This window comes from Cimex lectularius, unplaced genomic scaffold (assembly GCF_000648675.2).
Source record: "Cimex lectularius strain Harlan isolate CLEC.00 unplaced genomic scaffold, Clec_2.1 scaffold32, whole genome shotgun sequence".
NCBI lineage: Eukaryota > Metazoa > Arthropoda > Insecta > Hemiptera > Cimicidae > Cimex > Cimex lectularius.
In genome coordinates, this window is record NW_019392689.1 from 134,939 (window position 1) to 147,895 (window position 12,957).

The 12,957-nt window shown below is 33.5% G+C and overlaps 1 protein-coding gene across 1 annotated transcript; it reads left to right on the forward strand.

Annotated features, from left to right (window-relative positions):
* The first annotated feature begins 502 nt into the window (after positions 1–502).
* On the forward strand, positions 503–8,401 carry LOC106664984. Its single transcript, XM_014391096.2, has 2 exons — positions 503–620; positions 7,685–8,401. Exons 1-2 carry the CDS (start codon positions 518–520, stop codon positions 8,338–8,340), a joined length of 759 nt encoding a protein of 252 aa, XP_014246582.2. The 5' UTR covers positions 503–517; the 3' UTR covers positions 8,341–8,401.
* The last annotated feature ends 4,556 nt before the right edge of the window (positions 8,402–12,957 follow it).

Consider the following 12,957-nt stretch of genomic DNA (forward strand, 5'->3'; position numbering starts at 1 on the left):
CCGTTCGTGCCATTGACTTTTTTATCTCAACAGAAAACCTTAATTAATTGTAAGATATTAATTTTTTTATTTTTCATTTTCCTTGGCACTTTACTTTTTTAGGCAAAGACTCGATTATTAAACGTTAAAAAACGTGAAACTTTGATTAATATATAAAATATATACAAATCAAGTTATATTACAAGTGGGCAGAATTTTTTGCTTTTTACTGTATGTGCCAATCCTATAAAATCCCTTGTTCCATTTGTATCGTCCATCAACAAACCCCGTTTTCCTAAAGCAATTCAGGTTAAATTAATAAAGAAAAAAAATCTGGGCCAGTCGCACGCCCGAGAATCCCAAGGATCCCGGTTCCCCATAAACGGTACTGACGATTCTAAACGAGCCCGATGTGAAGAAAAAAACTAACCCAAACATCGTAAACAATCCGTCCAACACGGAAAATTAGACGGTCAGAGAAAGGGATCCCTTTTGTGAAGATAGGCCGGGAAAAACTTGCATGACCGCTGGTATAATCATGTACAATGGCCTCCCACCAATCTTCTCCGTGTTCCCCCGGTACGCTGAGGGCTCAGTCATGTTCTTCACTGTCTGCAAGACGCTGGCTTTAGCTGGTGCAGGTAATTGCATTTTAATTTATTGAGGGTGTAGTGGTTTTTTTTCGAAAAATTATACAGAAATGACAAAATCCACAAGCAAACATTGGAATAAATTTAATAAAGAATAAGAAAATTCATATGCAAGCTGCTGATAATTTAAAAAATTGAATGAATATATGATATTTATTTTCGTTATAACAAAATCATAATTCAAAAAATATTTATATATTTACAAAAAAAACTACACTCTACAAAACATAAAATCGAACTCTGTCCTCCTTCTTAACATCAAATCGGTCATTTAACCGTCTGCCAGAGTCTTCAAAAACTTAAATATTAAAAATAAACAATTAAAGAAAAAATATATACTAAACGGAATATAAAAATAAGCAAAGTGAACAATTGGGAAAAAAACGTTAATGAAAAAATAATTAAATTATTTTACTAACATAAAAAAGAAATGGGTCCAGATGAGGTTTGACTTCATCTGGATTCATCTCTTCTTTATTTAAATTGTAGTGGGTTGATGGTATGATATGGTTATTTAATATTATTTTACTAGCACGTTACTTTATAATAAAGATGCTTTTGTAAACAGAACCAAATCCCTCCAATTACTACCATTTAGTAACGAAATATCATCATCCTCTGAAACATAATCTTTTTGAAGGAAACACATGATGGTTCAGTATGGGGCACTCTTCTAAAAAGTGTTAAGTGGTATTTAAAAGTCTTATTTAAATTGCATAAAGAACATTTATAGTTTGTCCTTATATTTTTAGGGATGGTTATAAAAAAGGTAGGTTGAGATGGGAAGTTGGTGTCCGAGTGGATCGAAGTCACGATAGCTCAAGTGGTAGAGGAGCGGCGTATTTAGCCGAAGGTCGTGGGTTCGAATCCCGCTCATGACACTGACTTTTTTATCTCAACCAATATATTACATAAAGATTAATTAATTGAAAGATATTATTTGGTCAATCGGACCCCGAAATATAATGGATTATATATTATATTACATTTATCAGCCAGGGTTTGCAATTGAGAATTAGCCTCACCTCGGACTTTAAAAATAATATCTTTATATTCTGCTGAGAGGTTTTTATTCATGTGGCTAACATTAAAATTTAAACGTTTGTAGTCCTGAAAGTTTTCAATTCTTGCGATCCTTCGAACTCTTTTTCTTTGACCCTGTGCAATTTTACCCAATACCAGGTTATTTTGACTTGTCCGATCCAAACTGGGATGTGCATCTAGATGTATATCCTCCCACCAGCAAGTTTTTAAACTAAAAAGTTTTGTACTTATTTCCATACACAATAATCTTTCCTGGCTGTGATTAAATAACATACTTAAAGTGTAAGAAAACTGAAGTTTCAAGGTGTAAGAAAAAATTGTGCCCCTCCCCATTTTTACATAAATCATAATTCGGTGTATTTATTGGCATCCTGAATAGCTTTTTTTATAAAGAAACGTAGATTTTCGACCTGATCATAAACTTCACCATTCCAGACCTGACATGTTAGCACATGAAACACTTTATATTTAGGTACTAAACTGACGTGCCTATCCTATGTCATTTATGATTTAAACATTTCCTTCCTCCGCCCTTCCTGAACATGATTTTTGTCTTTTCTAAATTTATTCGGAGGTTCCACTTTCCAGCACTCGACTTTCTTATCGTGAGCCGTAAAACTCCACTGTCATCGGCTCAAAGTAAAGCATTTATCTTGATATTGTCAATTAACAACCCGCCGCCAATTTCTTCCGGAAAGTCATGTAGAAACAGGGCAAACAATTGAGGACTCGATATACATCCCTGCGTGATCCCATTCTAGTAAAAAACTAGAAGTCAGTCCACCTTTATACAGCTTACATACTGTAGCTTCAGTGTTGGCATATAAACTTTTGATTGCCTTTACTAACTCAGTTGACACACCTAATGCGTACAATTTAAAAAATGATCTATTTCGATCAATACTGTAAATTCCCCTCAAAATCAACCTATGGAGCATAAACGTTTTTCTTAGGTTGTCTCCAAACGAAGTTGATCATGCTAAAGGGCAAATATTGGATCCATGGCCGAGTGCCCTTTTTCTAACACCCACCTTGTAATATCTTTTCCATATATCTGTCTCATCAGCCCAAGAGTACAGTCTTAAATATAGCAAGTTGGTGTGTCTTCAATTTTTAGATGTATTTTGTGACCCCTACCCAGCAGGCTACTTTTCTTAGTAGCTTAATAGGTTTTAATTATATACCCAAAAACAAAAACAAACAAACATTTGTTTATTTCAAATTATATGTATTTTATCATTATAATAATTACATACTTATTGTAATTTAAACCAAATTAAAGAGACCAAAATTCATGGTTTTAAGAAAAATTATTTAATTTTGATAGTTTGAAAAAAAAATCGAAAGCGATTTTTAGGCGTACGGATTGGAAGGCATATGCTACTTTTTGTTCAAATGAGATTATCAGCATAAAAGTAAACAAAGCATAACTGTTTATTTTGAGACGATAGCTTCTAAAATTACCTGTAGAATGATGTAGAATGTTAATGGATTTAATTTTAAACTAAATAAATTGAGTGGCGGTTAAATTTATCCATCAGTATTTTTATTGTTTTATTAATAAACGTTTATTAAACATTGTTATTTTAATGTAAACCAAATTAAACGAGACTAGAAATTCATGAATTTTAATTATTTTTTTCTATTACATTTATTTGATATTTACAACCATAAATTTACATGGTTTGAAAGAAAATTTACCGAAAAATCAAAAAATCCTTTAATGATAGATTAAAATTTAACTAACAATTTATTACCTAGTTTAACTTAATAAATCCTACTTAATACTAAATACTACTTAAATTTTCTTAACTCTACTACTTAATAATAAGAGCTTCGCCAACTTAAGCGGTTTGTCTGAGTGTTATTTTGTCAATTATTGTGTAGGTGTGTAATAGTCAATCATGTTGTTTTTAATTTTTTCGTTTATACAATGAAAAAACCGGATACTCGTATTTTGACATTTATTTCAAACTATACATAATTTTTATCGTTAAATTAATTACAGCATACATATTTCAATGTAAACCAATCAAACGAGATCCGAAATTCTTGTGTTTTAATAAAAATGATGTAAGCGTGATGGTTTAAAAAAATTCACCAAAATACCGGAAAATCATTTAGTGAAATATTAAAATTTGACCAATATTTATACCTGGTTTTGCTCTTAATGACGCGTATTACATCCTAGTCTTCCAGAGGGCCTTAACTCACCTAGGCATCGAGTAAATAAGCGATCGGACTGCGTCCTGTGGGACAGAAACCCATTCTTCATCCAGGTCGCTTTGAAGCTGTTCAACGCTTGCTGGAGGCGGCGAACGATGTCTAACCCGTCTTTTTATTATGTCCCATAACTGTTCTATGAGAATCAAGTCAGGAGAACGTGCTAGCCAATTCGTTGTGGTAATCCCTACATCCTTCAAATAATGGGTGGCTACTGGAGGACATGCGGACGAACATTGTCATACGTTACGAAGTTGACCCCACAGCTTCCAGAAGAACTTCCGCAATGTACCTTCGTACAGTCAAAGATCAACAGACAATCCGTTCGATACGGCCATAACTGGTATGTGACACACGCATGGCACATGAAGCAAAGCGTTCCCCACGCACGTTCCAGGTCATCTGATCGCCAGAAACCAAACCGGCACACATCTGTGAAGAAATACATCCCGCCGTTGTTTAATGTCCAAGCGAGCTGATTTATGAATAGTAGGTGAGAACTGATGACGGACGTCTGGAGACTAAGCTTGCAATAATAAAGGTGGGGTATGTTGTTTAATCTCTTTAAAAAGATGAGATTAGGCTATTCTCTGATGACCGTTTTAGAACTCACCGTTACGTTAAGGACCGTTCGGAGTTGACAATCCGTTAAATGCCGGTTCCATAATGCGTTAAGAGCAATAAAACGATCGTCTCTAGCCGTCGTACTACCTTCTCTTCGATCGAGACTTCCGGTGACCCCCTAAACCGGTGAAGACCATCTTGGATGGTAGAACGCGGCATAACTTGGGCTATGTAACGGACGCTACTTCCGTTGTTGGTAGAACAAGTTCAGGCGAGATCTCGACTTAAAACCATGCTTTTAAGGAAAAAAATTAATAATTATTTGCTTACCCAAATTTATTGTTTCATCAAAGAAAACAATTTTAAAAAAACCATTTCTCTATTTTTAATGTAAAAAGTCTAAGAGGCAAACGGTAACTTTTATAAAGGGAAACAAAAGTTATTGATGCTGTGTTCAAGTTTGAGGTCAAATCTAATAATACAAAATTTTTATACTTATTATGTTTTCTTCTTTCCCTTTTATTTAGTTGTTTTTCATTTTTATCCTCTGGAAGTGGCGAGGATGATGATGAACTCAACTTTTTTTCCTTTCTCTTCTTTTTATTTGTCCGCAATGGATCCGCAGCTACTCTCTCCATGGAATTTATAAACAACTTCTTTATACTTACAATAGTTATTATGGAAAATAAACAAATAAATGCAAATGTCAGGGTTTTTTTCCTTTTTTTTAAATTAAATGTGCACATCATGATAGTTGGGATGGTTTTGTTCTATTAAACCAATCGTCGTATTTTTAAAATTCCTTTTGTTTATAGTTTAAAATGATAATTTTTTTAACTTAGCCGTTTGAAGAGATTTAACATAAGAATATTGTTCAGGTCGTTTTTTAAGATTGCCTGTCTTTTTGCTGTGGGAATAATTAAATTGCAACATGAGATGGACTTCCGGTGCAATTTAAAGAACACCTCATTGTTTCATTTTATGATTGTCTCCCAAATTATAATAATTAAGAATTATTATTCCATATTAGTGGAAACTCATTTTTCTCAATTGTAGCGGCGAAGTCCACTTCCTTTTTTTTTTTGTGTGTGATAAATAAGTTGTGCATTCGGAGATGCTTCACTTTTTTCTTTCTTAAAAGTGAAATTGCCATGTTTCACCGAATATGATGAATTATGATTGCCAATGTAGAAAAAAGTAAAATTTAAAAAAAAATAAGATGTAGTGTACATTGAAACCTGAGTTTTATTTGTGTTTAATAATAAATAAGACTTGGTAGCTCTGACATGGCAGAACATTTTTGAAAAAGCCATTAAAGAACTTTTAATTTTTATGGACTTTATTAACTTTAGCATGGTCTTTCTGATTTTTCTGTAGCTTTGGACCGTCCGAATGAGAAGATGACCAGAGAAAAATGGTCAGAAACGACCAAGCCACTGTTAGGTACATTTTGAGGCAGACCTCAAAAAGAAATCTCCTTATCATTAACTTATATCACTCAATAAATTATTAACTTTATTATCACTCAATTTCTTTTTTATCAACACTAAAACTTTTTGGAGGGCAAGGTGCACTTTTTAAAAATCCAATTAAAGGCATCTGAGGCATTATTTTTCAATAAAAGATCGGTTTATATCATCGCATTATTTTTCAATAAAAGATCGGTTTATATCATCGCATTATTTTTCAATAAAAGATCGGTTTATATCATCATGAGATGTCGTGCTGTGGTCTAAAAGGGTCTCTGTAATTTGATCGTTTCCAATCATTTCAGTCTGCCTATTGTGTTGGTTCCTCACCCTGCTTATCCCCCTGATGCAAAAGAAGGCAAGAATTTTAAAAAAAAACTTGTAAAAAACTTCTTCCTATCCTCACTGTTTGACCTGCAAATAACTAAACTAAAATAAAGTCTGAACACAATTTTATACAAATAATTTAATGAATTAATTTCATCTTTTTTTTTTTATCATTGCCTGGTTTACCCATTCCCACTAAAGTTTTAGCCAGATGCATTTCATCAACATCCCCTTATTTAAACTTATTTAAAAATAAATTAATAAATTACAAAATTTTCCTAACATTGAAGGTATATTCAAGAAGTCTTGTTTCGTTGACAATTTTCATATAGATCAGATTCAGATGATCTTATTTTATATTGTGATATTTCTTCTTGGGTTCTGCATGGAGATGGCCACTGTTAGTTTAGTTTTGTACAGCCGTATCCGTCTGTGCCTTAGCCTGCTTATACCCCTAAGCAGAAAAAGAAAGAAAACTCATTTATTTTGCTCTGGTATAAAGCAACAATGTAATTCTAACAATAGTTGTTATTTAAGGTTTTTATTTAAAACTATGCATGACAAACAGCACTAAAGAGTAATAAAATACGTTGAAGGACCAAACCAGCAAGAATAGGCAGACCAAATGACTAAAAACTGTCAAATCACACCCAATCAAACCAAACGAAAACATTTCACAGTACTAGATGATACAATCTAATCTTTTATTAGCAATTAATGTAGTCTTTAATTGGATTTTTAAAAAAGTGCATTTGTGTATGTCCTTTGGTATTTATTATCAATTTTAGAATTGTAGTAATTTCACTGCACTAAGTTGACCTCTATAGGTTCAATATTAACAAACACACATGCATGAGAAGATCCAAAGTATTCTAACAGAAATACTTGAAAAATTATAATGTAACATAAAATATCCTTAAAAAAAGTAATTTAAAACCTTAAAATTTATAACTGCTTGTTATGATCCACGTAAATTATCAATTTTAAAAAATTAAGTTTTCCTCCTTGTCTTTTAATTTTTTTTATTTTTTTTTAATCCTGTGTCAATTTTCTTAATTCACAAGTAACATAGTGTTTCAAGAAGGTCAAATCAATTCCCCCTACACAAAGAAAACTGCTTCAAGTTGCATGTAATGCATTTTAAGCATAAGTGCAAAATGATATGAAAAATTATGTTGTATAATAGTTTTAAAAAAAGTCTGTCACATTAAAAAAAAGTTTTTATTTTTGTTTTGTCATTACATCATCGAACGCTGTTTTAGAATCTTGAATTAAACTCAAGGCACTACTTTATACAACCAATAAACAGTAAAATAATAACTGAAAGAATGAATAATAAACTCCCTATTTGAATTGTATTTCTTTGATTTCAAATACTTTTTTAAAATATTTTTATTGATGACAGTAACATTGCAATTTTTGTTTTAGCATTTGGTTTCTCTATTGACTCAAAGATAGAGTTACCAAACCCAACATTTTCACCGCTAGCTCAAGGAGACAAGTATCCCATTTTAGACTCAAGTTTAAGTCCAAAGATAATAAAAGCTTTCTACGAGATCAACTTCATTCCTGTTGCCAAGCCGAATGAATACCAAAACCAAGTAGTAGCGCTCGGGAACAAACATTGCCCTTATTCAAAAGAACTGTGCAAATACGTTTACTTCGTCCCTTCGAAGATATCGACAGTACAAAAGGTCGAGGAGATAATCGAGAACAACAAGAACAACGAGGTCCCTGTCATCCAGGGCCTTTTAAGTGATGCTGAAGCTAAGAAATTCATGAAAGAAATTAACGACACTGTCCATAGCCAAGTGAACAAAGTCGTCGTCACATCGAACAAAGTCGATAGAAATGGAAATGGCTCGGATGTGCCTGTCTACCAAGGGACTGTCCAGACACAAGATGTTCTGAAAAAGCCAGAATACCCAACATACTATTCTCCACCGCCGAAGCCGTACTATCCTTCGACCAACAGGCCCCACTACCAATGGACGGACTACAGCGGATGGAGGAACAACCCTTGCCTTCAAGGTCCCTGCCAATGGAGAGCTGCATTCCCAACTCTGTCTATTCCAAATTTATGAAAATATATTCATATTAAATTGAAAATATATTAAAAATTAAATCAACAACAGGATACATTAATTTAACAACATTTTTATCTATGAAAGCATATTATTTATTTCAGCAAATGAAACCTGAATACTAAAAAAATAATAATTTACTTTTTTATTGCTATAAAAATATTTTTTATTAAGTACAAACTATGGTTATACAAAATTAAAGCCAAAGAAAATTAGCTTATTTTTTATTAAAATGTTTTAATTAATTTATCAGGAAAACATTTAATTTAAAAATATAAAAATCTGTGATTTTATTTAAAATTATGTTAATTTAATAGGTTTTATGAATAAGTACAATAGGTAAATAATTAAATAGTCAAATAAAATATCAGTGAAGCAAGATAAAATCATTGTATTACTTCTTAGAATAGAATGTTTTGGATTTTATGTACAATTTTAATGGTTTTAAGAAGTTCAAATTTTAATTTGTGTTTTGTTCAAGAAAATAAATAATTACCCAAAAATAAAATAATTACATACAAAAGTTTCTTTTTTTTTCACCACAATACTTAGCCGTTTGACATTGGCCAATGAATTGAGTCAGCAGTTTGATTGTTTCTTCTTATTAATAATTTTTTTAAACATTTTACAATCCTGTGAATAAATTCAATATTAATAGTGACTACAGTTCACTACTGAATTGATTGAAAGCAAGATTGAAATTATGGTTAAAAGGAGTCAGCCTCTTAACGATCTGCACACTGCGACCAGTCTATTGTGCAATCTTCATTATTGTCTAGAGCTCTTAATTAAGCTTCAAGCTTTTTACTAAGCTTTGTTAAGGGTTCCTTGTGTATTATTCAGGCTGTGGCTTGTCTTTTCCCTAGATGTGGGTACTCAGCTATCCTTCACACCAACAGCGAACTTGTTCCACTGTTTCTCATTCTTCCTGGCAATATCTGTGTAACGTACACGTGCCGCAGTAGTCTGCAGTGTCCCTTCAGTAGTCATTCTTGTTCTGACACATCCTAGGTTTAGTTATGACATTAGTTTCTGTATTCCTTTCATGAACTGTACCTCTGTCCTGCATGGGTGATGAAAACAACCATGTCAATTGCACTTGTATACTAGGAAAATTGAAGAAAAGCTCATTTAGACTCCAGAAATAAATTCAGGAAGAAATCAGATACAATGATATGGTACACAGAAGGAGCCGAAATATGACCAATCAAACTCATTTGGGAAGTATTTCAGTCTTTCAAGCTGAAATACACACAATCAAATCCTTAGAAAATCTTAAAAGAGGTTTCACTGGCAAAAATATCCTCATAAGATTATTTATTTATTTATTTACGGATCGTATAAAAAAAGACATTTTACAATAACAAAAAATATAAATAATATATGTAAAAATACAAATAATATATATAAAAAGAATAAGGACGTATATACATGGTAATAATATAAATGGTAAATATAAATGATAAATATAAAAATACAATTAAAGAGTAAAAACTGAAGAACAAAAATGAAAGACATAATTAGTAACCAAATAAGGCAGAGGAAACAAAATAAAGCTGAAAGACAATTGAAACTACAATAATTAGGTACATATTTAATGAAAATAATGCTCTTTGTAAATATATAATAAGACTAGAGTGCAAGAATTAATTGAACTAGTAAATGAAATAAATTGTAATAATTTTGTACAGTATGAAATATAAAAGCATTCAACTAAGGTGTAAGATATGGTTTTTCACAGATTGCACAGAACTATTGAAGAAGTCAATGCTATTGCAGATGTTGTTACTCTTGATCATCATTCTGTGTAGAGGAGAAGAGAGCATGTAGTTAGAGCTTTGGAATTCAATATAAAATAATTTATAGGTTTTAAGAGAGTGCGAAGGGGCGTGTAGCTGTAGTTGATAGAGGAGAGAAGGACTATCAATGAGATTGTTTAATAATTTAAATACAAAAACAAAATCAAAGTAATCCCTTCTTAGTGCCAGTTCGAAAAGTTTAAATTTAGAGCGGATTCCAGGGTAGGCAGAATTCGAAGGAAGATTGAGTTTGTAGGAAAGTTTTTTTAAAAATTTGTTTTGCACAGATTGAAGAATTTTTTGATAATTTAGATAGAATGGGTTCCAAACAGGTGTAGCATATTCTAGTATGGGTTGTACAAAAGCTTTATAAAGATGGACAAAACATAGAGGATTTTTAAATTCATAGGAGTTCCGGATGATGAAACCTAGCATCTTCATAGATCTATTTTTTATTGAAGAAATATGTTCTTTAAACTTGGATTATTTAACTAAGCGGCTATTAAAGCATTACCGTGTAAAAAAATGACATCAAAATTAGTCAATGAATCATGCAAATTCTCCAAAACCTGGGAAAACACAACAACCTGATGGTATCTTGGGTACCAAGACCCAAAGGAATTTTGGGTAACGAAAAGGCAACACACTGGCCAGACGATCTGCAGAACTATATATAGGCACTGAATGTATTCTTGGGATAACAAAAACTTCCATCACACAATGGATCAAGAAAAGATGAAAAGAGAAGTGGATAAACTCTAGAGCTAGACAAGGGCAAAAGACAGACACACTGGCCAGAGGATCTAAAAACTATATATAAGTACTGAACCTATTCTTGGGATAACAAACACTTCCATCACAAAATGGATCAAGAAAAGATGAAAAGAGAAGTGGATAAACTATAACTAGTACTAGGTAAGCTTCTACTAAAACAACCTTGTTTTAATTTGTATGGCTTTATGAACTCGCATATTAGCCAGAGTATATAATTGAGTAGATGATTGTATATAGTTGGGGGGAGGAAGGGTATCGTGAAAAAAGGGCCAGGGGCGACGGTGGGAATCAAACCCACAACCACAGGCACTACAAGCCGAGTCTGTCACACTAACCACTTGGCTATTGGTATGTCCCTTCCCTGTTATGGTTAGATAGGACTAAACTCAGAGTATTGGTAGGACTACATATATACCATCTGAGAATTGTGACAGGTCACAATGACCTCGTACTTTTTAGTATAAGGATCGAATCAACAAACTGAACTGTGGAACTAGGAAAGTACAATAAGCGAGAAGGCTGCGGTGCTTGGGGAACAAATACCTCAACTTCCTAGTATCCATCATCATCATCATCACCTTTGCTCTAAGATTCATACCCATTGTTGACTTATATATTATATATATTACGCAGGGCGGGCGACCAAGACCCAAGAGGTTAAATGCCTGGGTAGACTCATACCCTATACCTAAAGGGTCCGGGACTTGGTCGGTTCACGTGCCCTGCATAAACCTCTTAGACTTGTTCACAAACCCCAAGATTTTGGACCATTTTATCTTGGGGAGTGATTGTAGTAATGTCCTCTCCTTCAAAAGTTTCGAATCTATACCTGGCGGCACTTCTTACCTTGAAGCTAGCTAGCTTACCTCCTTTACCTAGCTTACCTAGTTCTAGTTATAGTTTATCCACTTCTCTTTTCATCTTTTCTTGATCCATTGTGTGATGGAAGTTTTTGTTATCCCAAGAATACATTCAGTGCCTATATATAGATCTATACCTATCACACTCTGCGGGGTAGTGCTGTGCCGTTTCTTCTTTTATTTCACAAAAATGGCAGAAGGGGTCTGGTAAAATACCCATTACGAAGAGGTGTCTTCTCAAAGGGCAATGGCCCATCAGGATACCTATCAGCCTCCTAATTCCCTTCCTTGAGTTAGAGAATAGCCAATTCGATTCTTTTGGTTTGATCTCCTTCACAAACTCCTTCGATTGCCTATGTCCGGGGGACAGATTCCATTCTTTAAGGAATTGTTTCATGCCCCAGCTATTAATACTTTCTTTCGCTGTGCTTATAGAGTGAGGTAATACCGGTTGTGGCCCGACAAACGCAGTATTAGAACCTTCTTTGGCCAGGCTATCCGCCTCTTCATTGCCATAGTGTCCTTTATGTGCTGGCATCCAAAGAGGATTACCCTATTCTCATACCTAGAAGTGATCCTATTGATAAGATCAACAGTTTCCTCCACCAGCCTAGATGTTGATAACTCTTTTTGTAGTGACCTAAGACTAGCCTGACTGTCGGAAAAAATTCTAATATCTTTTCCCTTGATTTTATTATCCATGTGTTCTGCAGCAAACATTAATGGCCCATATTTCTACCTGAAAAACGGAGGTGTTTTTACCAAGAGGGGAGGAGATGCGGATCCCTAATTTAGGTATATGTATTCCAGCATCTTCCCTTGCCTTTAATAAGTGAACCATCGGTGAAACAGTCTATGTTACGATGGTCATCATCCATGCTGTAGTTATATTCACGCGGAGTAACTACTTGGAAGTATTTTTTCCCTGAAGGGGTCTTAACCTTTTTATCGCTAACGCTTAACCCATTGTTGACTTATTTTCCATGTTCCCTTGTCTGATAGATCTTTTGGCAATTTGGTATGACGCTAAAGAGTTCAAAGGTGATAGGTGTTCCGAGCAAACTTTTTTTGGCCTTTTATCAGCCGTCTCATTGCCTCTTGTCTGGTGTTATTTTGTTGTTTTCCCTCATTTTTTGCAGGGCATTGATGCAATCCTAAATGATTTAAACTTTACTATCAATGAG